This window comes from Pan troglodytes, chromosome 18 (assembly GCF_028858775.2).
Source record: "Pan troglodytes isolate AG18354 chromosome 18, NHGRI_mPanTro3-v2.0_pri, whole genome shotgun sequence".
NCBI classification, from domain to species: Eukaryota; Metazoa; Chordata; class Mammalia; order Primates; family Hominidae; genus Pan; species Pan troglodytes.
This window is the reverse complement of record NC_072416.2, coordinates 69,760,374-69,782,671: the sequence shown is the minus strand read 5'-3', so window position 1 is coordinate 69,782,671 and position 22,298 is coordinate 69,760,374. Positions and strand designations below refer to the sequence as shown.

At 46.4% G+C, this 22,298-nt stretch overlaps 1 protein-coding gene across 4 annotated transcripts in view; it reads right to left on the bottom strand.

Annotated features, from left to right (window-relative positions):
• ZFHX3 (zinc finger homeobox 3) overlaps positions 1–22,298 on the bottom strand; it is a 271,903-nt gene that overhangs the window by 95,051 nt on the left and 154,554 nt on the right. For all 4 annotated transcript variants that reach the window (XM_054669518.2, XM_054669517.2, XM_016930153.4 and 1 more), the window contains one exon: positions 8,000–8,231. In XM_054669518.2, coding sequence (XP_054525493.1) covers positions 8,000–8,231 — 232 coding nt within the window. The remainder of the gene's footprint in view (positions 1–7,999; positions 8,232–22,298) is intronic.

The following is a 22,298-nucleotide window of genomic DNA, read 5'->3' as shown; positions in this document are numbered from 1 at the left end:
ATATGGGAGGGGTCTGCACACATGGCAGGAGACAGCAGAGGACGGCTGCCACTTCCTGCTACACTGTCGGCTTTAGGAGGTCTCTCCAATCCAGTGAAACCCAGGGACAGCACCCCCAAATCCAGGGACAGCACCCCCAACTCCCAGCCCAGCACAACCACCCACTGACTGGCTAGCTATCCATATTCACTTTAGGGTAGAGTTTCAGATTTTCAAGTTTCTTGGATACACCTTTCGAAGGTGACTTGGGATGTTTCGACATAAAGGTTTCACAGAAAGAACACTTGGTATGACATGATGTCCTGTGGCTCCCTTGGGGGTCCCCATGTCACTGGGCTGTGATGAGCCAACGGGGGTCTCTGGCATGCTCACACCCCTAAACAGAGGACCCCCGCCCAATGCTCACCCCTCAACAAATGCAAACACACCCATATACTGTCTCTCCTGATTCCAGGAACCATCAGCAGGTACCCCTTTTTCCTTTTTTTTTTTTTTGCTGTGCCAAAAAAAACCCTCCCTGCAGTGAGTGGCCACAGTATCACTGCTTCTCCCAGTGGGCAGCGTTGGGCACGTGCTGCCACCCACTCATGAAGATAGCATGGAAGACGGCCTGGAGCCCTTGACCAAGAACAACACTAACCAGAAGGGCAGTGTACAGCTGGTGCCACGTGTCATATGCTGAAACAACACGCACAAAACCCTGGTAGCTTCATCATCCCAGAAAAATAACGCAACGAATGAATGGTGGATCTAGAACATCAAAGAATGAGTGAATACGAATCACTGCAACTCAGGCCACTGCAGCCAGGTCTAGATAACTGCTGAAAAGGTACAAGTCCTGGAACAGCCAGCCAGGACACAGGAGGCTGGGTACGAGGCTGCACGCTCAACCCACTGCCCACCTGACCATCCTGGTGATGCCACACCTTCTCCAGGGGGACCTTCCAGGGCAGCAGCGTCGGACAGCAGTGAAACAGCACTGCGTATGTCCACCTTCCAGCAGACCAGATCATTAGCATATTTTGCAGAGAGCAAGCAGAAAAGTTTAATTGCCCTTAATTACTCAATTCAACAAGGCTCCTAGATAATGGCTCTCAGATTTCTTGCCTGGTATCGACGTAATTTCCCTGACTCTGGCTTCATTATATCCCTAACTTAGAAGCAATAGCCTCTCCAAGATGGCTTTCCAGAACAGACACTGAAGTTCCAGTGAGGCTGGGCAGTCGCTACAAAGGTTTCTTCTATGAGGAGTCAGATTTTTGGCCTTCACACCACTCTGGGGGGTGTGTGTGTGTGTGTGTGCGCGTGTGTGTGTGTGTGTGTGTGTAGCGGGTAGTGGGGAGGACACACTAGCATATACTTAGGAAGGACTAAGACAAGGAATATGTAATCAGAAGCCATCACAATTACAAATGTAAATGAACAGGCAATTGGCACTGACCTTTGCAGATTGTTAGAGGACTAATTAAGGCAAATCAAGAACTCTGTTCCAACAGAAAAACAAGACAGTATACACCCTGAGAACTACTCCTATCCTCTCTATGTAAATGCAAAATGCAGGAGAATCACAGAGTAATCAAACTACGAATACTGGCAAATAAAAAACATCTCCATGAACAAAAGACAACCAAGATTTACTTCTTCGTAGCCTGTTAGTGATTTTGCTAAAATCTCTATCAACAAGCACCACCACCATTCTGAGCCCTTGCCACACATCTGACATTCTGTTAGAGTCCATATAAATACATCCCACCCCCAAAACAGCCAGAGACACCAGTCACTAACTCCTTGCTTGAATATTTTAAAAGCTGTAAGAAAAATACTTACAAAAAGGAATCAACCTATGTTATCCTGTAAACTCCATTTTTCATTTAACATTATGTTCTCTTTTCATGTTCATACATAATGACCTCTCTTTACCCTTGCATTGTAAAGCATCTTTCTAAAAAGCTTGCTGAAATTTACAATCCCTGTCCAAACAGTCCTTCATCAGGGAATGTCCTTTAGACAGATAAAGTCATATTTTCCCCATGCCTCCATCAATGCTTAAAATTTCAGTCACCCCCATTTGTTTTGATGCACTTTTACATTTAACTTCTCTAGTTAAAAATACTTTAAGTTCCTATACCTTCCCCAAACCCGGTAAACAAGACATACAGTAAAAAGGAAAGGAGAAAGAGCGTGGGAGTGCTGATTTTATAAAAACAATATTTCAGAAATTCAGAGCTGGCCACAACATATTTTAGTGCTATCAGAAAAATTACACTGAAATTGCATATAATTTAGCTGTTTACAAAAAAAAAAAAAGATGTACTTTATATTTAGAGGGCAGCCTTACACCAACTTTGCAAAATAAAAACAAAATCAAGTGAGAAAGCTGAAGACAGTATATATTCTTGGTCTCTTAACTCTTAAGCTGTATACATTAAGCACAACACCCTGAAACTTGGTTTAAAAAGTGATTCATCAAATGAGGCCAGTGAGTGTTGCAGTAAAGGCTGTCACCAAAACCACATTATCACTTGGCAAGCTGTGTGCACCTCTCTGGCCCCAGAAATTCGCTACTATGAATGCCAAAGACGTATCTGTAAAGGGAGGATACTGCTTTTTGCTCCAAGCAAAACAAGTCTCTTAAATTCTGAATGATCGTGCACCCTCTGTAAACTGAGTCCGGGTCCAATCATTTCCAATGCCTGAGCTGGTCTAGTCATCAGTGTGTCCATATTGAGAGTGCAGAGGAGACATCAGTGATCAGCTATGTTCTCCAACTCATAAAAAGCCTTATATATAATAGGTCGTCAATAAAGAATTGTTGAACTTTAATTACATGCATGTAAAATTTGGAGGTCTATGTCTACATGAAAGAAAAAGTACTTAGGACAAGGCGAGTAAGAGAGAAAACAGGAGGAGGAGAAGGAGAAAGGCCGACAGCAGAAACAAAAAGGGCCTGTGTTCTCAAAGCCCAGGGCACTTGATAGAATGAAGTTAACTACAGTTTCACCCAGGAGCCAGAAATGCCTTTTAAATAAGCAAACAGGGAAGCTGATCCTACACATGACCCACCTCTGAGAGCTCTCCATTTTTCAAGAGCTTCTGGTAAACCAGGGAAGCAAATGGCAGATGCCAGCAACTCAGAGCTCTGGCCCAGTGCATTGGCCAGTGATGACGAGTGGTTTCTACCTGTGGGTGGGTAAGTATGAAATGCCGAGACCAAATCCCAACCAATTCCAGAGACTACTTGGTCTTGCAGAAAAAACACTCAAGCCAATAAAAATAAATTGTGGGGATTGGAAGAGGAACCTCACCTGGTTAGTTACTGTCTTTGAGAGATGTATTTCCAAGCCATTTTTAAAACAGGAAGGCCCAGCAGGCTTGTGTGCTTGTGTCTATTGTGGGGTAGGGGTGGAAAAGTGTAACGACAAAGACCATCACACTGAACCAAAGACAATTTACCACAGGACTCGGCCTGCCCACTGACATAAGGGCAGAGCTCCGCCACAGCAGGGCCACATGGGCACAGCAGCCTAACTATTAGCACACAGCTGGCGGCCAAGGCTCTGTCCACTGGTGCAGGGCAGGACTTAGATGTATGTGCCCAACCACGAGGCCTCTCAAGGAGTTACGTAGCCAGTCATGGCAGATATAGATCCTGGCTGCTACCAGAAGATTCTGAAGGGATGGAGGAGACCTTTGCAATTTCTTCTACCTCGACTCCTTCCTCCAGACCCACAGGTTCACATGGGTTGGCAGGCTACATGATGAACTGGACCGACTGGCAAACAAGTGACTTAAGTAACAGGTAAACTGGGAATAGATATTTTTTGTCATCCACAGGGCAGAAACTATTGCAGAATCATCCACAGGGCAGAAACTATTGCAGAGTTCACCCCTCCTGCCTTAGGAGGAGACATCTAGATACCTGTAGGAGGTGACATGAGACTGGGGATGAGGTCCAGAACTCAGAAAGGACAAGGGGTTATTTCTGAAGGGTTTTGTGTAATATTCTGTGGCATGTGGACAACAGAGGAGAAGAGGAAAGGAGAAGGAATGTCATCACTTAGCAGGATGATGACAGAAAGCCAGAACTTCCAACTCTAGACAGCATAGCCATGGATGGGGAGCTTCTGGTCAGAGTGGGTGGGGCTCCTAAAAGGTGCACCAAGACTTCCTAATGCTCCTGATGCCACAGGACGACATTTCTAGCTGAAAAATCATGTCCTGACCCTTATGTTAAAGAGGACAGAGTTGGGAATAGTCTATAAAGTCGATGTTTACAAAATTTGAAGTTGACCATCTTAAACATCTCAATTCTACCAGGTCCATAATGTCCATTCTCTTGAAGATATCCTTTCAAGTTTTGAAGAGCCAACCCCTGGGAAGAGGGAAGATACATCTTAAGATGAGTTTTCTTAAAGTGGTTCCTAAAACGGAACCAAGTTCTTGTTAATGTCAATATGAATAAATAATACGTAATACTTTGTCCCTTTTGTCATCAGTCATATGGACCGAACCGGAGCCTGTGTGTGGGAGGGGAGGAGTGTGGTGTGGGGAGGGAGTAGGGGAGAGAGCAAAAACATGACTCCAGGTCAAAGCCAATCCCAAAGCATCTTGAAATACGGAAGGGAAGTCTATCATCTCCACTGAAGTTGCTCACACACTTCTCGGGGGAAAAACCCCTAGTATGCACTAAATGAGAGGAACCTCGAAGGCACTGGTGCCGGGCTGCATCCACGGAAGCACTACATTCCAAAACAGGGAACTGTTTGTTCCAGGTCACCGACTCTGGGTGAAATGGCAGCTGTACACTGTTTAGTGTGGGGCACCTCATTAATACAAAAGGAATTCTGAGCAGAGTAAAAGAAAGAATTGAAGGGTGAAATGGACCAGCTTTTAACAGATGATTAAAACAATGATGTATGCAGAGCTGGCCAAAAAAACACCCCAAACAAAGCACAAACCCTGAGCAAGAAACAGGTCTAGGTGTGTTGGTAGAAAGAAGGAGAATCCAGGGAATGACTCAACAGTGCACTAATGCAGAGCAGCGGATCAAACAGAGGCCACAATCCCTGGGTGGGGCACAGGCTCCCCTACAGCCAGATGGCCCAGGGGCCTCAGCCTCAGGCCCATCCTCGTCCCTTACTCCTGAGAGTGCTCCCATGCAGACGGATGGGATCAGAGGCAAAGCAGAAGCTCCACCAATTAAGGTGTTTCAACTTTAACCAGAAGAGGCATTTGAAAGACACATGGAAGGGACAGTCTTGCAGTGACCTTCAAGTGACAAAAATTATCCCGGTACCCAACAGCCCTTTCCTGAACAAACAATTTCTACTGACTGTCGAAACCTCAACCACTCTAGCAGGGAGAAAAATTCTTGAATTGTGGTCTATCCCATCATTTGGGAATTGCTGTTTCATTTATATGAGGAGGCAGCGAAGGAGCAGTCGGATGATCCAGAGAGGAGCAGGTGGGCAGAGGGCTTTGGAGGGGCTTAGGAGGGACGCCTCCAGGAGGAAATGAAGCTGACAGAAAAACTGATAGAGCAGAGCGTTCAGAGATTAGGAAATGTCTACTTCTGGCAGAGTAAGGTTTGCCATGAATTAATCATAGGTACCTAGAAAACCAGAGAAAACAATAAGTTGTACAAGAAGGTAAATGAAATTATAAAACTCTACATGGCTCAGCTGCGATTAATATTTATAGTTATAATAATGAAAACACTGAATATTAATATAACCCCCAATTATTATTTAATCATAATGGAAGGTGGAGGGAGGAAGGACTGAGTATGGAGGGAGCTGGGGAGTGGGAGGGAGTCCAACTGTTGTGTGGGGGGTGCAGGAGTGTGCGGGGCAGTGCCTGTGTATTTGTGGGTAGAGTGAGGGTGCGTGTGGGATGCGTGTCAGTGTGTGTGGGGTGTGTGGGGGTACAGTGCCTATGTGTTTATGATGCTTGCATGTGGGGGGTGCAGTGTATGTGGGGGAGGTGCACGCAGATGGGGCGTGTGGGTGTAGTATATGGCTTGTGTGGGTGTGTGAGTGTATACAGGGGGTGTGTGTGTGTACAACGTATGTGGGTATGGTGTCTTGTCTGTGGGCTGTGTATGTGAGTGTGGATGGAATGTGTAGGATGCAGAGAAAGTGTATATGTGTGTGCGCACGTGCAAGAATGTGTATGAGGTATCAGGGGCTGGTGTGTGTGCCGTCTGCGTGAGTCTGTGGTTGGGGTATGGGTGTAGGTGTGTACATGGGTGGGTTTGTGGAACAGCACACTGGTGAAATTCTCATCTGCCCAGGTAGAAAGCCAAGAGGTAACATCTAAAACTTAAAAACAAGAAACAGTCGTAGAAGTATGAGAAGAAACATGGAAATAAGTAACAAAAGAAATATCTGAAAGTTGAAAGCTGATCCCCTGGAAAAGGGGGTGGGAGAGGGCCATGCTCTTCTCCATAAAGTTTATGTAACTTTTTGCCTTTAAAAAATATAAAAATGTGTAATTTGATTATATTAAGTTTAAAACTGCACACATCCATGATGGCTGAATGGCTGAGAAGGCACTGCAGGAGACTGTAGGATCAGGAGTGGCCTTGGGTCTCTGGCTTGGCCAGGCCGTTAGACAAGCTGCCATTAAGAAGAAAAAGAAGTGTGGCAGAGAAAGTGGTGAGCAAGGTGCCCAAGAGGTGGGACCAATGAGATGTCCACGAAGCTCAGCATCTGGGAGGTGGGACCAGTGGTGTCCAGGAAGCTGTACAAAGGCATTTGGCAGCACCAGGACACAAAAGCTCAAGAGGCTGGGAGCCGAGGACCAGGCCACAGTGCCCTGTGCCCAGGGACATGGGGCCGGCTGAGAACCACCAGCCAGGGTCAGGCTTGCAGAACTGTCAAGGGAAGTCAGAGGACAAGAGAAAAACACCCCGGAAGCCAAGGGAAGGCAAGGGAAGGGGAAGGGAGCTTCAAGAGAGGGCTGGGCAACAATTTCAAACATTGCAGAAAGAAAACGGTCAGGCCCAGCAGGTCCTGGGCTGTGTCAATCAAAGATCAGCAGCGCCCTTCCAAGAGTGGCTTGGTGACAGAGGAAATGGGTTGTAGGAGGTTGAGACATGGAATAGAGGTGAGCAGTTCACAGGGTTCTCTCAAGAATCTGGAAGATTCTGTTGTAGAGACAGTGTGGGGCCTAGGATGAAAGGAGAGTTTTTCTTGGAAAGTTTTGGTTTCTAAAGAGGTAAGTGACTGTCTTGTGTGTCTAAGTTGAGAGCAAGAGACTGAAAAATTGAAAAAATAGAAAAGAGGAGGTGATTCTACCCAATGAAGTCCCTATGGAAGGAGGAGTCATGGGTGGAGGGAGGGAGGGAGGTGGGGAAAAAGGTGGCTGCAGGAAGATGACATGGGGAGGTAGAAACGAGGCAAGCTCCCACTAGAAGGTCTCGACGCATTGAAGCAGCAAGCAGCATGGACCCAAGAAACACCCAGAATCACTCCCAAATACAACTGAAATTTTTATAACAAGCACTTATTTTATTCCTCTCTAAAGTTCAGTTTTACAGACCAGACTTTGAGGCCACAAATTGTCTACTCTTAATACTGTGCAGGACACACGATGTAGCATCTGCTTTGTCCATTTGAACCAATAAATTGAATCTAAAGTATGTACTGGAGGAATCTTAGAATAGAGGAGAGCATCTTCTGTTGGCCTGCTCCCTGGGTAGTAGCTTGTGACTTCCCTAAGACTGAGCCTTGCTCCAAGAAAAGTGCTGCCAATTTCCTTTAAAAAAAAAAAAAAAGAAGAAGAAGAAAGAAAAGAAAAGAAAAAAAGACAGAAAGGCAGGCAGGCAACAATCCCTGCATGTTCCTTCCAAAACACAATGCTCACCTGTGAAGTCAGTAAGGAACATGAGGACCAGCTGGATCAGTAACATCTCCCTCAAACAGAAGTCCTCTGGAGGTCTCAAGGAGGTGAACACCCAGGCCCAACCTGGGCCTCCCATGCCTGTGAGACCACTCACCTGGGTCCGTGGAGGGGCACCTGCGGATGGTGAAGATCTGCCCCAGGTCCTCGTCCTCCTCTGGAAGGCCCTTCTGCAGCCGCTGCAGCTTTCGCAGGCTCTCGCTTCGCTGGTGCTTCATGGAGCGCACATGCTGGATGAGGTTGAGTTTGGCCTTGGTGGAGTAGTTGCACAGAACGCAGTGGTAGTAGCAGCTCTCACCTTCTACACCACTCTCATGCTGCTGCAGGTGCTGCAAGTAACAAAAGAGAAAGACATGCCTTGGGTAAGCCACTCGAAGCGGCCACTGGCATCAGCCCACACCATCCTGGTCACAGCCAGAGGCATGCCTCCAGGGGACACATCTCCACAGCCAAACAGGACAGTCTTTGATATGGTTTGGCTGTGTCCCCGCCCAAAATCTCATCTTGAATTCTAATCTGAACTGTAATCCCCACGTGTTGGGGACAGGACCTTGTGGGAGGTGATTAGAATATGGGGGTGGTTCCCCCATGCTGTTCTTGTGATACTGAGTTCTCATGAGATCTGATAGTTTTATAAGGGGCTTTTCCCTACTTCACTCAGCACTTCTCCTTCCTGCTGCCATGTGAAGAAAGACATGCCTGCTTCCCTTTCTGCCATTATTGTAAGTTTCCTGAGGCCTCCCCACCCCTGCAGAACTGTGAGTCAATTTCTTTCCTTTGTAAATTACCCAGTCCTAGGCAGTTCTTAGTAGCAGCACGGTAATGGACTAATGAGGTCTTCAACTGTGAGATTCCTTAGAGGGTTTTTTTTTTTTCCCAGAGTACCCAGCACCCTTCTCTAGCAGTTCTTTGAAAAAACACAGCAAGCTGATACCCATTCCTATCTCCCGCAAATGGCCCCAGCCATGTGGCTTTTCAGAATGTTGATAATCCTGATCACATGGGCCCTCCCAGTGCAACACCGGCTTTCCTGGCACAAGGTTAAAGGTTTCCCCTTTTATTCTCTAAAGTGTCCTGCTCTTGTTAGATCAGGGGTTGGCAAACTATGGCCCACGGGCCAAATTCAACCCACTGCCTGTTTTTGTAAATAAAGTTTTATTGGAACACAGCCACGTCCATTGATTTACATACTGTCTATGGATGTTTTTGAAACATCAGAGTTGAACAGTTATGACAGAGATGGTATAGTCCACAAAGTCTAGATTATTACTATAGAAATGTACTAAATTATGACAGGAAAAGTTAAGCCAACCCCTGCTTCAGGTAATAGCCTCTGGTCATCCTGCCTGTATGGCACCCTAGGTCAGGAACATGAAGCCGGAGCTGGTATCTGGCTTTTTCACAAGACAACTCCAGTGTTTGTATTTAAAACCACAGTCTACTGGGAGAACCCCAAATTAGGTTTTCACCTAGATTAAAAAATGCCAGAAAAATAAATTTCTCCAGACTAGTTCCCTGTCAATATCTCAAAGTCCCCTGGCTTATCAATGGCCAATATCATTGGTCAGTTGGTGTATCAGATGGTCAGATGGTCCAAATTACATCCTCTGTTGTACTTAGTAGACACAGTACTGATCCCAGAGCATGGCAGCCTAAGAGCCTCCAGGAGGCAGGCACAGACAGGATTCATGTCTGGGGTATCAGAACAGAAGAGGTCATGCAGACAGGTGGCAGACCCCAGGCTTCTGTGGCTAGGAAGACTTAAAGACGACCCAAGAACAAAACTCACAATGTTTCTGAGTCTCCTGGGAATGTAATGATAGCTATGGACCCTTTTTGACTAACAGAGAATGAATGTGCACCTGGTGTAGAAAGGCCATCTCCTTCATTCCAATGATTCACTTTAGGGGAAGAGGGAATTCTTCCACTGGGTACACATGAAGCAAGGGAAACACTCCCCAAAAGCTTAAATGACTGACCCAAGGTAACCCAGTTAGTTAGGGGGAGAGAGAGATGTAGAACCTGAGGCTTGTCTCCTCCAGCCATGTACCCAGCATCCTTTTGAAGGAGGAAATTCAGGTCATGTGAGTGCTTTATGTGCTCCTGTGATTACGTGTCCTTCCTTTTTCCTCCTCACCACCTGTCCCCAACCCCCAGCCCAGTCAGCCAAGCCTGGCCCATGGAGCCATGGCAGGCACACAACAAACGTCTCAGAACTGCCCACGTTGCTTGTCTCCTTTCTGACCCACACTGCTTCTGTCTGATGTTTATGCCAGGATAATGGTTTCTAGTCCTGCTTGGATGTCTCATCCTTGTCCAGCTTAGAATGCAAGACACTGACAAGCTAGAATGGTTAGAATGCCCTGCACTCCACGCAATCCTGAAAATACCATGGTGGCCCTGTGAGTGCTTCCTATCAAGGGACACTGCCCTGAGGCTCACGTACTGACATGCACACGTCCTGTGTTCACTGATCACATGTGAAAAATCCAGAAGCATGTTTTTACTTTGCTGGAAGAAGAAACATAAATGCACCAACTAAGTGTCACAGAAAACTCATGGGAGGGGGGTTGAAGCCCTCAATGACATAAACTGGCTAAAGTATCCCACAGGAAATCTTGCCAACTTGTACGTAAGAATGGGATGAGCTTCACAGGCACCAAGAAAGAACAATCCCTTCTGCCCCCAAAATGGGTGATTCACACACTCATATGCAGCACCTTGGACAAAACAAAATTTCTACAACCAGAAAGTATTGGAAGAACCAGTGAGTGCAATGTTACCTATTAGAAAAATTACAACTGGTGATAAAAAGCTACTTTTCTGGAGATAAATTTGAGCTGCTTTTTGTTTACTTTTTATTTATTGGTTTTTTTTTTTTTTTTTTGAGACAGGGTCTCACTCTGTTGCCCATGCTGGAGTGCAAAGGCTTAATCTTGGCTCATTGCAACCTCTGCCTCCTGGATTCAAGCAATTCTCCTGCCTCAGCCTCTTGAGTAGCTGGGACTACAGGCATAAGCCACCACACCTAGCTAATTTTTGTATTTTTAGTAGAGACAGGGTTTCACCATGTTGGCCAGGCTGGTCTCGAACTCCTGACTTCAAGCGATCCACCCACCTCAGTCTCCTAAAGTAGCTGGGATTATAGGCGTGAGCCACCGCACCTGACCTCTGAGCTGCTTTTAAAAAATGATTTAACCTCACTGCCTTCTCTGTGATGAGGTTCCTTTCAGAGGATGTTGGGAGGATGGGATGCACTGAGGCAGTGCTTTCTGGAGGTTACAATCCTGGGGAGAAGGAAGGCAGAAGTGAAGGGAGAAGATGAGCTAGCCCACGTCCCTTCCCCCAACTACTCCCCAAGGCCCCTCAGAACTCAGAAGCCAGAAACAGGACCAGGATATTCCAGGCAGCAAGAGTTTGTCCTAAAACCGAGGAGCTGGAAACCTGTAAGGGAGCCAAGAACTGCTGTCTTAGGTCACCAGGACCAAAAGAATGATATTCATTAAAGCTTCAACTAAAACTGAGTGAATAAAAGATGGCAGAGACAATAACCATGAAATTCAAAGAAATACGTTCCATCAAGAGATTTTGGAGGTAGAATAAACTATGAAATCAGATCAAGAATCACTAAAGCCTTACCTCCAATCCCCCCACTACCTCCCTATGAAACAGGATTTCCTCACAATAAGGCATTGAATTTCAAACATCAAATTTGAATATGGATGTGTGAGAGTTCTATTCCAAATGGCTGGAGTCTTCAATCTCTGAGCCACAAGAGAGGAATAACATGGCCAAAAGAGTTGGATGGAAATACGATGTCAAATGTCCAAATCCATGGGCTCTTGGGTCATAGGACCGTATAAACCCTGGATTGAAATAAACATCATACCGGGTACTCACACTTTAAAAAATGGATATGATAAAGATATTCTAAAATCCACTCCACACTCTAGCTCATGTTGGTAAACTACAATCTCTTACACTGCCATGAATTCTTCTGTCTGCCACTTTGAGAGCCATTTTAGCAAGAAACTGGGCATGCATTACAAATAGTGGAGAAAATAATAAGAGGAAACAAGAAAATGAAGCCACGGCTGCTCCCACCTAAACTGGTCCAGTGAACACCTAGGGTTCTCTCCTAGAAAATTCATGAAAGATTCATTCAAAATTCTAAGCTTGCTTTGTATTCCAAGTTTATTCTCCAAAACACTTAAAAAAATCCAGAATAGGCCGGATGCAGTGGCTCACACCTGTAAACCCAGGACTTTGGGAGGCTGAGGTGGGCACATCACCTGAGGTCAGGAGTTCAAAACCAGCCTGGCCAACATGATGAAACCCCATCTCTATAAAAATACAAAAATTAGCCAGGCATAATGGTGGGTGCCTGTAGTCCCAGCTACTTGGGAGGCTGAGGCAGGAAAATCACTTGAACCTGGGAGGCGGAGGTTGCAGTGAGCCACAATAGTGCCACTGCACTCCAGCCTGAGCGACAGAGCAAAACTCTGTCTCAAAAAAAAAAAAAAAAAAAAAAAATCCAGAATAAACTATATCTTGGTTGCCAGGAAACAGCTGTGCATAAACCTAACATCCCAACCCAAACTTCTGCTTGGGTCTACTATGTCTACCTGCATGTGACAAGTACTGCTCTCCCCAGATTTTCCAAGTGTCTCGTTATTTCTTAAGTTGTCCAACTGGAAGTAAACAGAGACCCAAAGCTAGCAGCAAGGTCCTGACCTCTGTGACCTTCTCCACATCATTCGGCCATTTCCTAGGCCCTGAGCGGCTCAACCCGTGACCCTGTTGGTCAGATCCTCTCTCCCTTCCTCCCAAGTGGCACTGGCCTCATCCCCAGAATCCCACCCTTGGAACCTGCCTAATAAAAAGCAGTGGTAGGGAGTGTGCTAAGAGGCCCATGAGCACTCCACGGGGCCAGTCAGTCAGCCAAGAACATGCCTTCCCCGCAGAAGAGAGTGGATGTTTTCATTTGGAGGAGGAGGGAGAATAATTTGTTCCTGACCCAGCTAATTAGAATACCCTCAATTGGGATCACAATGTATTTAATTAAATTCACTGTAATATATGAAGAATCCACCAAGGCACAAATCCCAGTGGTGCACTCAAGAAAGGAGCTGCCTGCTTTCAGAGTTCTTGCTCTCCTCGCCAGGCAGGAAATTTTTCTCCCACGCAAATCCTGAATTCCCCAACCCCTTCCGCCTCTATCACAGAGTCACCCGCTGGGGAGGAGGGCAACCGGGTTCTGTTTTTACTTTTTCCATTTTCTTTACTCTGTGCTCACAATTCCTACCTACTCTCCTTTGTTGGGTCAGGAGTGTAATTTTAAAAAGAAAACAAAACAACAGCTCCAACTGTGGGCAGTGTGCTGGGATGCATGCCACCCGGGGACCCAAAGAAAACTAGCTGGTGAGCCCATTTGGCGGGGGTTTGTTTCGGTTCGAGTCTAAGTGTCTACAACACGAGACACTGCATGCACGCGCACACACATGTGAGCACACACATGCACACAGACTATGCCCAACCCCAGGGACTTAACCTGCAGGTGATGCAGGCAGTGTCAGCAGCAACTCTAAGAAAATAAGGAAGGGTATAATGAGGGCATTCCCCCTTTGGCTTGAATACTGTTTTGAGAATATACTTCCCGGAATACTATAAAACACAGGGGCCTCCTAGCTAACTCAAGAAAATCCAGTATCTTCCCACAAATTACTAATGAGAAAGCGAGACCAACCAGTATCTTGAGGTCATCCTAGCTAACCAAAAAAGAGTGAGAACTCAGGTCTACCCAAACTCACTTGGTTGGGCCAACCTCTCCCTATAACCTTAAATCTGACTATACTTTTCCTTGATCGCTCCCACTCCAACTCACTTGCTTGTTTAGAAAGCACCTGGAGGCCGGGCGTGGTGGCTCACGCCTGTAATCCCAACACTGGGAGGCCAAGGAAGGAGGATCACTTGAGCTTAGGAGTTCAAGAGCAGCCTGGGCAACATGGTGAGACCCCGTCTCTATAAAAAGAAATAAAAAATTAGCCAAGTGTGGTGGCACATGCCTGTAGTCTCAACTACTTGGGAGGCTGAGGCAGGAGGATCACTTGATCCCAGGAGGTGGAGGCTGAAGGGAGGTATGATCACACCAGCGTACTCCACCCTGGCTCACAGAGTGAGACCCTGTCTCAGTAAATAGATTAGACAGACTACATAGATAAACAGATAGGTAGATTAGACTAGATAGATAGAGAGATAGACGGATAGATAGGTAAAAACAGACAGATAGCACCTGCAAAAGACTGGATCATAAGAACTGCAAAGGTACTGTTGCTTTCACAGAAAGAAACATCTATGCTTGGCAATTGAATTTACTTTCTGAAATCTTGGAGAAGTATGATGAAAGAAGGAAGTATCTAGTTTGAGTCATAAATGGGAGCAGAAAAAGAACCCAACGATCTCCAAGTCCTCCAAATGCTGTGCAGTGGATAACAGACTGTCCTCATCTGGATTAACTGGAAATTTGGCACACGTTCGGGGGTCAACGGCTACGGCTGGAAACGAAGCCAGGGTTCATACGAGGGCTCACTCACGTCAGTCAAAGAGACCTTTTCTTGCACCTCTTCCTAATCCTATTAGGGCTACTCATGTTTTAAAATGTTCATCCCGTCTCAGTTTCGCTGGAAGGGGGACACTCCAATGCTTCTGACACGAAAACATCTCACGGCCCCCATCTGTCTCTGTGCCTTCCCTTCCAGGTCTGGCTCACTGAGAAGAACACAGCAAAGCCCTCCCTGCAACCAGAGGCACCTCAGATAAAGGGGCTGGCGCGTAACACCAAGCACAAAAAGCAAACTAATAATTTTAAAAGAAGGGAGACAACAGAGGCTCCGCTGCGCGACTTTGTGGGATTCTACCCCATTAGTATGTTGTGCTTGTTCACCCTCGTCAAACGCTGAAAGTCAAAGAGACGAAAAGAGGGCTCTTGTTAGAAAATAATGCATCGTGAAAATCAAAAAAATGTGTTCCTGTTACTTGTTTCCCAGGGAAAACTAACCAACTTCTGTCAGAGAACATTGATTTCTATAAATCTGGAGGGGCCCCAGCTCCCTCCTCCTCCCCAACAATAGGAAACTTCTAACATCTGGTTCCTCATGCACGGAATGCAAAATATTGATCAGGTTTTGTCAAAGCCTCCCCTTTAAAGTACAAACAGACAAAGTACATTCTGACACACACACACAAACATGCACAATTCACAAATAAAGCTTCTCAGGAGTACCACCTGTTACTACAGACACACCCGTGGCCGCCCTCTCGGCACACTGTGCTGTGCACACAGGCACACACGGCAACTCCATTTCCAGAGCAGCCCCTCTGAGCCAGGGGGCTATTCCAGGAGATGCCAGGTGCTTCCTGCCCAGCAGAGGAGAAACCCCATGGTGGAATGTCCCAGAAAACCCCTGAGACACCTGTCAGGCCAAAGGCAGGCAGGAGAGCCTGTCTGTAACTCTTCTCAGTCCATTGAACTGGAGGCCCCATGATGGAAGAGGCTGCCCGTTACAGCACCCCTGTCCAGGGAAAGACAGCAACCACAGCACACAACAGCTTCAGCTTCTTGCTTCAGGGAGAGGACTATGTAATCTCACTAACAAACCTGGTGAGAGGGATGGGGAGAAGATGGGGACCAGTAAGTCTGCTAATTCCTCAACTTGATAAGATGAAGTAGGAAGACATAGCGGGTGTTCATTCACCATCATAGGCACGCAGAGCATTTACTGTGGGTGCGGCATCTACACACATACTTTTTTTCTTTTTTGTCTGAGAAAGGGTCTCACTCTATCATCCAGGATGGAGTGCAGTGGTGCGATCATGGCTTACTACAGCCTCAACCTCCCCAGGCTGAGGTGATCCTCCCACCTCAGCTTCCTGCGTAGCTGGGACTATAGGTGCGTGCCACCATGCCTGGCTAATTTTTAAATTTTTTGTAGAGACAGAGTCTGGCCAATTTGCCCAGGCTGGTCTCAAACTCCTGGGCTCAAACAATCCTCCCACTTCAGCCTCCCAAAGTGCTAGGATTATAGATGTAAGACACCGCACCCAGCCTACACACACTTTTAAATTTTCACATTACAACCCCATAAGGTGGGTCACATTTGGTTTTCATCCTTGGAGGAGCCCAAAGCTCAAAGAAGCCACATGACTCCTGCAAGGTCACACAGAGCATGGAGGAAACAGGACCAGAGCCTGAGACTTGAGTCCAAGTACCAAGTCCACAGCCGCCAAGCTACGCTGCACAGACTGCAGGAGGTTCTGGAACATGAGACTCTGCAGACCCAGGTGTTCACCTTGAATGCCTAAAATTAAAAAGAAAATCCTTCCAGGGGTAAGGCAACCAGGAGTGGGGGAGGTTAATTTTTTAATCAGTCAGATCGCGTTATAGTTCCAAATGTAATGTCACATTTTTAGGAAGACTCCTGGAAGGTCAACCTAAATATATATGTATATTCTGTTCAATGCTGGCTTTTCATCTGCTCAAGCTCTCGTCCTTGACACATGCTAATTTAGTTCTATTTCATTGTAGGATCCCTGCAGACACCATAAGATAGAAGCCCCAACCATGATTTATAAGAAAAAAGTAAAAGGAAGTAAAAATGTTCCCTTAGATCAATCCATTTGGGTTGCTCTGACCTAGTTTCTGGTTTCTAGGCCAGGCTCCTTAGGCCGTGGAACAAGCCATGATTGCTCACTCTCCGTATCCAAGGCCAGAGCGGAGACTTCCCGTTCCTCTATCTTTTCCCTTGCACGAATCACATTTCCTGATTCAAAATTCTCAACATTAGTGGCCTTGAGAAAAACAGTTAAGTTCTAGAAGGAAAATAACTAAGTCTATAGCTGTCTATAGGTTGTACCTGCCTTGGCTTTGACTCTTTTCTGCAAAAACACAAACATGGATCCTTGTGGAATGTCGACGCCTCCATGTAAACAGATTTCACTTCCCTCTGCTAGGAGAACTCCACAAAGGAGTGTGGAGCCACTGTTTATACATGGGGAGGAAATTTATCAGGCATGCATTTTTACCATTATGGGAGCAAATTATTAACCCTGTCTCAAAAACAAAAACAAAAACAAAAGTGTGTGTAGGTGCTTCGCCCATAGTAAATGCCATGCATGCATATGATGGTGAATGAACACCCCCTACATCTTCCTTATTTCATGGTAGGACCCTGAGGAAGGGGCCTACCAGATCATAATGTCACAAGCAAAATGAGGACTGGTTTCCACAATGGTTGAGTGAGTGTGCACAGAGCTCAGAAGCTGAGGGGAGTATGTAGGTGGATAAAACAACAAAGTGGGTCCCACCAAGCTAACCTCAAACTACTCTCCAGAAACAAACTAGAGCTTCCAGAATCTGACAATCACCTCTTCACTAGGATATCATATCAGCAACAGCAACTTTCTTCATTTGTAAGATGTACTTCTTCCCTAGCACTATTCTCCAGCTTTCCCAAATTTAGGTCCCCATACAAAAATAAAAGCCTCCTGATATAGTTTGGCTGTGTCCCCACGCAAATCTCATCTTGAAGTGTAGTCCCCATAATCCCCATGTATCATGGTAGGGATCTGGTGGGAGGTAATTGAATCATGGGTGCAGTTACCCCTGCTGCTGTTCTTGTGACAGCGAGTTCTCATGAGATCTGATGGTTTTATAAAGGGCTTCCCCACTCCTTCACTCTGCACTTCTCTTCCTGCTGCCATGTGAAAAAGGACATGTTTGCTCCCCTTTCCACCATGATTGTAAGTTTCCTGAGGCCTCCCCAGCCATGCTGAATGGTGAGTCAATTAAACCTCTTTCCTTTAAAAATCACCCAGTCTCGGGTATGTCTTTATTAACAGCATGAGAACGAACTAATACACCGCCATATACACATTACTCTAGCTTGTGCTCATCCAACTCCACGTCAAACTGTTGCCAAAAATGAGGGTTTGTGGGGCACTCTAGATTAAGCAGCCCAGTTGAAAACCCTCACTCTGAATCTCACTAGCTGTGCCACATAGGGCAAGTCACATACACTGTTGGGTCTCAGTTTCCTTGTGTGCAAAACAGGGACAATAACAGAGCCTCATTTCACTGCTGGGAGGATTCAATGGGATAATTCATATAAAATGTGTCTGATACACGGTTAGCCTTCATAATAAATGAGGCTATTACTAATGTTATTTTTCATCAGTTAATCTTCAGGATTAGGGATGGAAACGAACATCTACTGAACATACCTATTTGTTATTTCTCTCCTTACAACCAACCCTCACTCCTCCCCAGGCTCCAAAAGGCAATCCTTGGTTGACAATAAAGAAACTGATATATAGGAATTATGACATGGACAGAGGCTATTGAACACACACAGGGCTGCCTTCACCCTTACAAGAAGTGCAGCCAAAGTCAGGCTGTTGGTGTAGGCAGAGCCCAGATCCAAAGCTTAAGCCCACGCCCTTGCCAAAAAAAAAAAAAAAAACAAGAAGTGTTTACTGGGTCTGTTTGCCCATCAGGGCACCAATGTAATAAAATGCAAGGACCACGTTCTTTCTCATGTCTGCCAATATCCTGGGTGAGGAGCAGGGAAGGGAGGAGAGTTCGGCTGAAATGCCTGGGAGACACTTCCCTGATTCTCCAAATCCACTCAAGAATTTGCTTATTTGTATCTCCAATCCTATGACAGTCAATCCAGCAGAAAAAAACCCGTGTCTACTGGTCAAAACAGGTGTGCTACTTCATCTATAACCTGGAGATATTTTACTTGCCCTGTCTTACACAAAGCAATTTTAAAAACCACATGAGAAAACTTCCACATATGTGAAAATCCTTCAGAACATGTGAAGAACTACCCAAATATTTGAGACAGTCATGGTCTTTCTACTGTAAGTCCAGATGTTGCTTCGTCGCTTCTGATGGGCACATACAGCCGGGTGGGCTTGGTGATGGATGATGCCACTGGTGTTCCAGCTCAGTGGTTCTCTAACTTGAGCGTGCATCGGAAGCACCTGGGAGGCATGCTACGCCCTAGATCGCTGGGGCCATCCCAAGGGTTTCTGATTCAGAGGGTCTGGAGTGAGCCCCAAGAATCTGCATTTCTAACAGTCTCCCAGGTCATCATGACGCCGATCTGGGACCACACTTTGAGAACCGATGCTCTGGCCAGGACAGCAATGGCCACGGAAAAAGGACCCAAGTCGGAATACCTGGAGATGTTCTGTTGCAGGGAGGAAAATTTCCAAGACCAAAAATCTCTGCACTTGGCTTTTCCCAAAGAGTATCTTAAATTCTAGCAAACTGCACTTGATAAATCATGCAATGCCTGCACACAAGGATTCACCTCCTTAATGAAAAAGTCACACGGAAGCAGCTGCCCGCTACTGGCCTGCTCCAGATACTTCATAAAAGTCAGAATTGGCTCTATTCATCTTCCTCTCCCCTTTCACACCTGCACTCGAAAATTTCTCAGGGCTGTCGCTGGCAGCGTGGCTCTTGATGGGAAAGCATGAGGCATCATTTTTTCCTCCCTTGCTCTGCAGCCCGCTGAGTGCACCTGCCCAGATGTCTTGCTGGAACCGAGCCTACAGAAGAATTTCAACCAAATGCGAGAGGAAAATGCTCTTTAAAATTCCTCCCATGCTCTTGAACTTTCTGGTTGTTGCTGCAGAGCATGAATTTGGTGCTCAAACCCAGAGGCTCCTCTTGAGTTCCTACTATTTGCTGACAAATACATTCATCACCTTCATAATGAGAGAAGACAGGGCAGCCGGCGCAACACAAGCAGGAGGTAAGCAGCACCCACAAGGCTGCCTTCTGCCTCGTACAAGGGGCTTGATTTTTTATTTTATCCTTCTCTTAAAAGAGAGAATGAGAAAGTGACGGGGCGAGGCAGAAAAACTCCCTCTAAATCAACACTTCTGGCGTCGATCACTCTGGCTGATGCAGACATTTCACTTTTTCTCCTTAAATTCCATTTGTTTTCTGGAAGGTTGAAAGAGACAGACTTGTCGGAGGGAAGCAAGGGACCAACAGTGAAATGAGAAAGATGGTTCTTTGAGGAAGGACAGAAGAGTCTGCTTCAAGAGGCCAGGAGATGGCTGTATGCAGAACGGACGGCCACGTGACGAGAGGGCCACAGTTCTGCAAACGATGACACTGCTCGTTTCCCAGCTCTGCTTTTGGGTTCCCCCATAAATAACCCAGACAAACACCCCATGCACTGGGTTCTGCCCTCCTTCCCCCACCCCCTTTTTAAGTCTCATTAAAAGCCGATATTGTTCCGCCTCAAGATGGAGAGCTCAGCATGGATTTTACTGAACGTTAAATCAACCAGCAAGCGCAGCCAGCAAACTCTGTGGCACTTTAACTTTAAATAATGCAATAATTATTGAATTTCCTTTTTATAACTGAAGTGCTGGAATGTAAACAATGGGGCTGTAATTGCAGGAAGGGGGGATCAATAGAGGCAATCGTTTTCAACCATGTTAATTGTAAATACAATTGCTCCAAGATGTCAGCCTTGTTCTTCTTGCTCCCAGAATCATCCTAACGGATGACAGAGTCCAACTTTCCCATTACAGCTGTTCGTTCCTTTAAGAGGTTCTCAATCAGGTCTGATCAATCTGTCAAGATAATGCATGGAGTAAGTAAGACTCTTCCAAACACAGGCTCCCAATCAATAGCCCGGACCAGCTTAATGAGGTGGGGCTGAGGCCCAGAGGGAGGTAACAGCCCCCAGCTTGCGCCTGGGTTTGGCAGGCTGGCTTCCTCGCATGGCCCTGATAAACAGATCAGCCCTTAATGAGGACATTAGTTATGCATGCTTCAGCAAGCAGCAAGGCACCCGTCCCTGGGGACAGACGGACAGAAAACAAAATAGATTAACAGAAAACAACATGGTACCAAATTAGGTCTCACTGAAGACTTTTCCCTCCTTTTCCTGCTTTCCTTAATTGTCCAGCAGAGTGGAGGACACCAATTAATCATTCCAATGGGCCTGAGCGCAAAGACCTATGGGCATCCCCTGGGGTAGAGGATCTCAAGCTGTCCCTGAATATGAGCACCCTCATTTTTGAGACACCGTTTTCAGAGCACAAAGGGGCTGACGGGGGGCTGAGGAGCCTTTCATGGACAGGCCTTAGCACCAAACAGCCAGAGAGATGGAGGACAAGGCTGAACCTCAAAGTCTGATAGTCGCGCAGGCCAGCCGGGGGCTAAAGTTGGACAGGAACAAAAACCGCCACTCTGAGGCTGATGTCCAAGTTTCTGAGGCCAAGTCTTGGTCTTGAGAATGGTTATTCCTTCCAGATGAGGATGTGGGAAGTCAGGAGTCTTGAGTGCAACTGCACCCAGCCCGGTACTGCAGGAGTCTGAATTCTCACCAGGATAACCAGAGAGGGCTCTATGGGAACCCATGAGGAAGGGACACCATCTTCCCTTCCTCAGAGGCCGCTGTGCATTTGTTCCTGCTGCGAGAGTTCGAGGAGGGTGCCCACTGTGGAGGTCGTTGAGAAAGGCCCATGCTAAGGGCAGTTCCCGCCAAGAATCCAGCAGTTCCTTTCATGCTTGGCTTAGAGCAGGGAGTTCTCAAAGTGTGGCTCCTCAACCAACAGCAACAGCACCCTCTGGGAATGTCATATGTGCAAATTCTCAGGCCCTGTCCAGATCGACAGAAACTCTAGGGATGGGGCCAGGAATCTGGCTTTTAACAAGCCCTCCAGGCGATTCTGAGGCAAGCTTACTTGGTGACCACTGTCTTACAGTGGGGGTTAGACAAGGCAGGCTTCTAGTAGGGATAACCTCCTCATATGTTACATAGAGTTGGACCTTTCTGGATCGGAAATAGTCCAGATGCCCAAGATATAGCTAGAAAACCGTATTCTTACTGAGGTTTGGCTCAGAGGAGCAACTATTATTCTAGCCCACCACCCATCTGCTCCAGAATGCAAGGCCCCCGGGAAAAATGAAACCAAAGGAACACAGAGGCCCTTGTGACAACTCCATTTTATTAGTTGAGAAAGATCATGAAATGGGTGGCACTACTGAATTTCAGAAGTTAACAGTCTCATATTGTGATGGAAGTAAAAACGAGAATAACTGGGTCTTTTGAAAGCTCTAAGGGATCAGCAGACTAAGAGAAAATAAATATACAACTAGAAAGATCAGATCCCTGCACTATGCAGAGACCCAGCTCACAGACCACTCCTACTCCAAAGCTGTCCCCAAGCCCCAGGCTCCATCGCTTCCTCCTCTGGGCCCTTCAGCCCACTGGAAGCAGCTCCTGTGCTGTGCGTGTTGCAAACCACCTTTGCTCCTCCGCCACACCATCAACAGCATCCCACAGGCTGGGACCAAGTCGAAT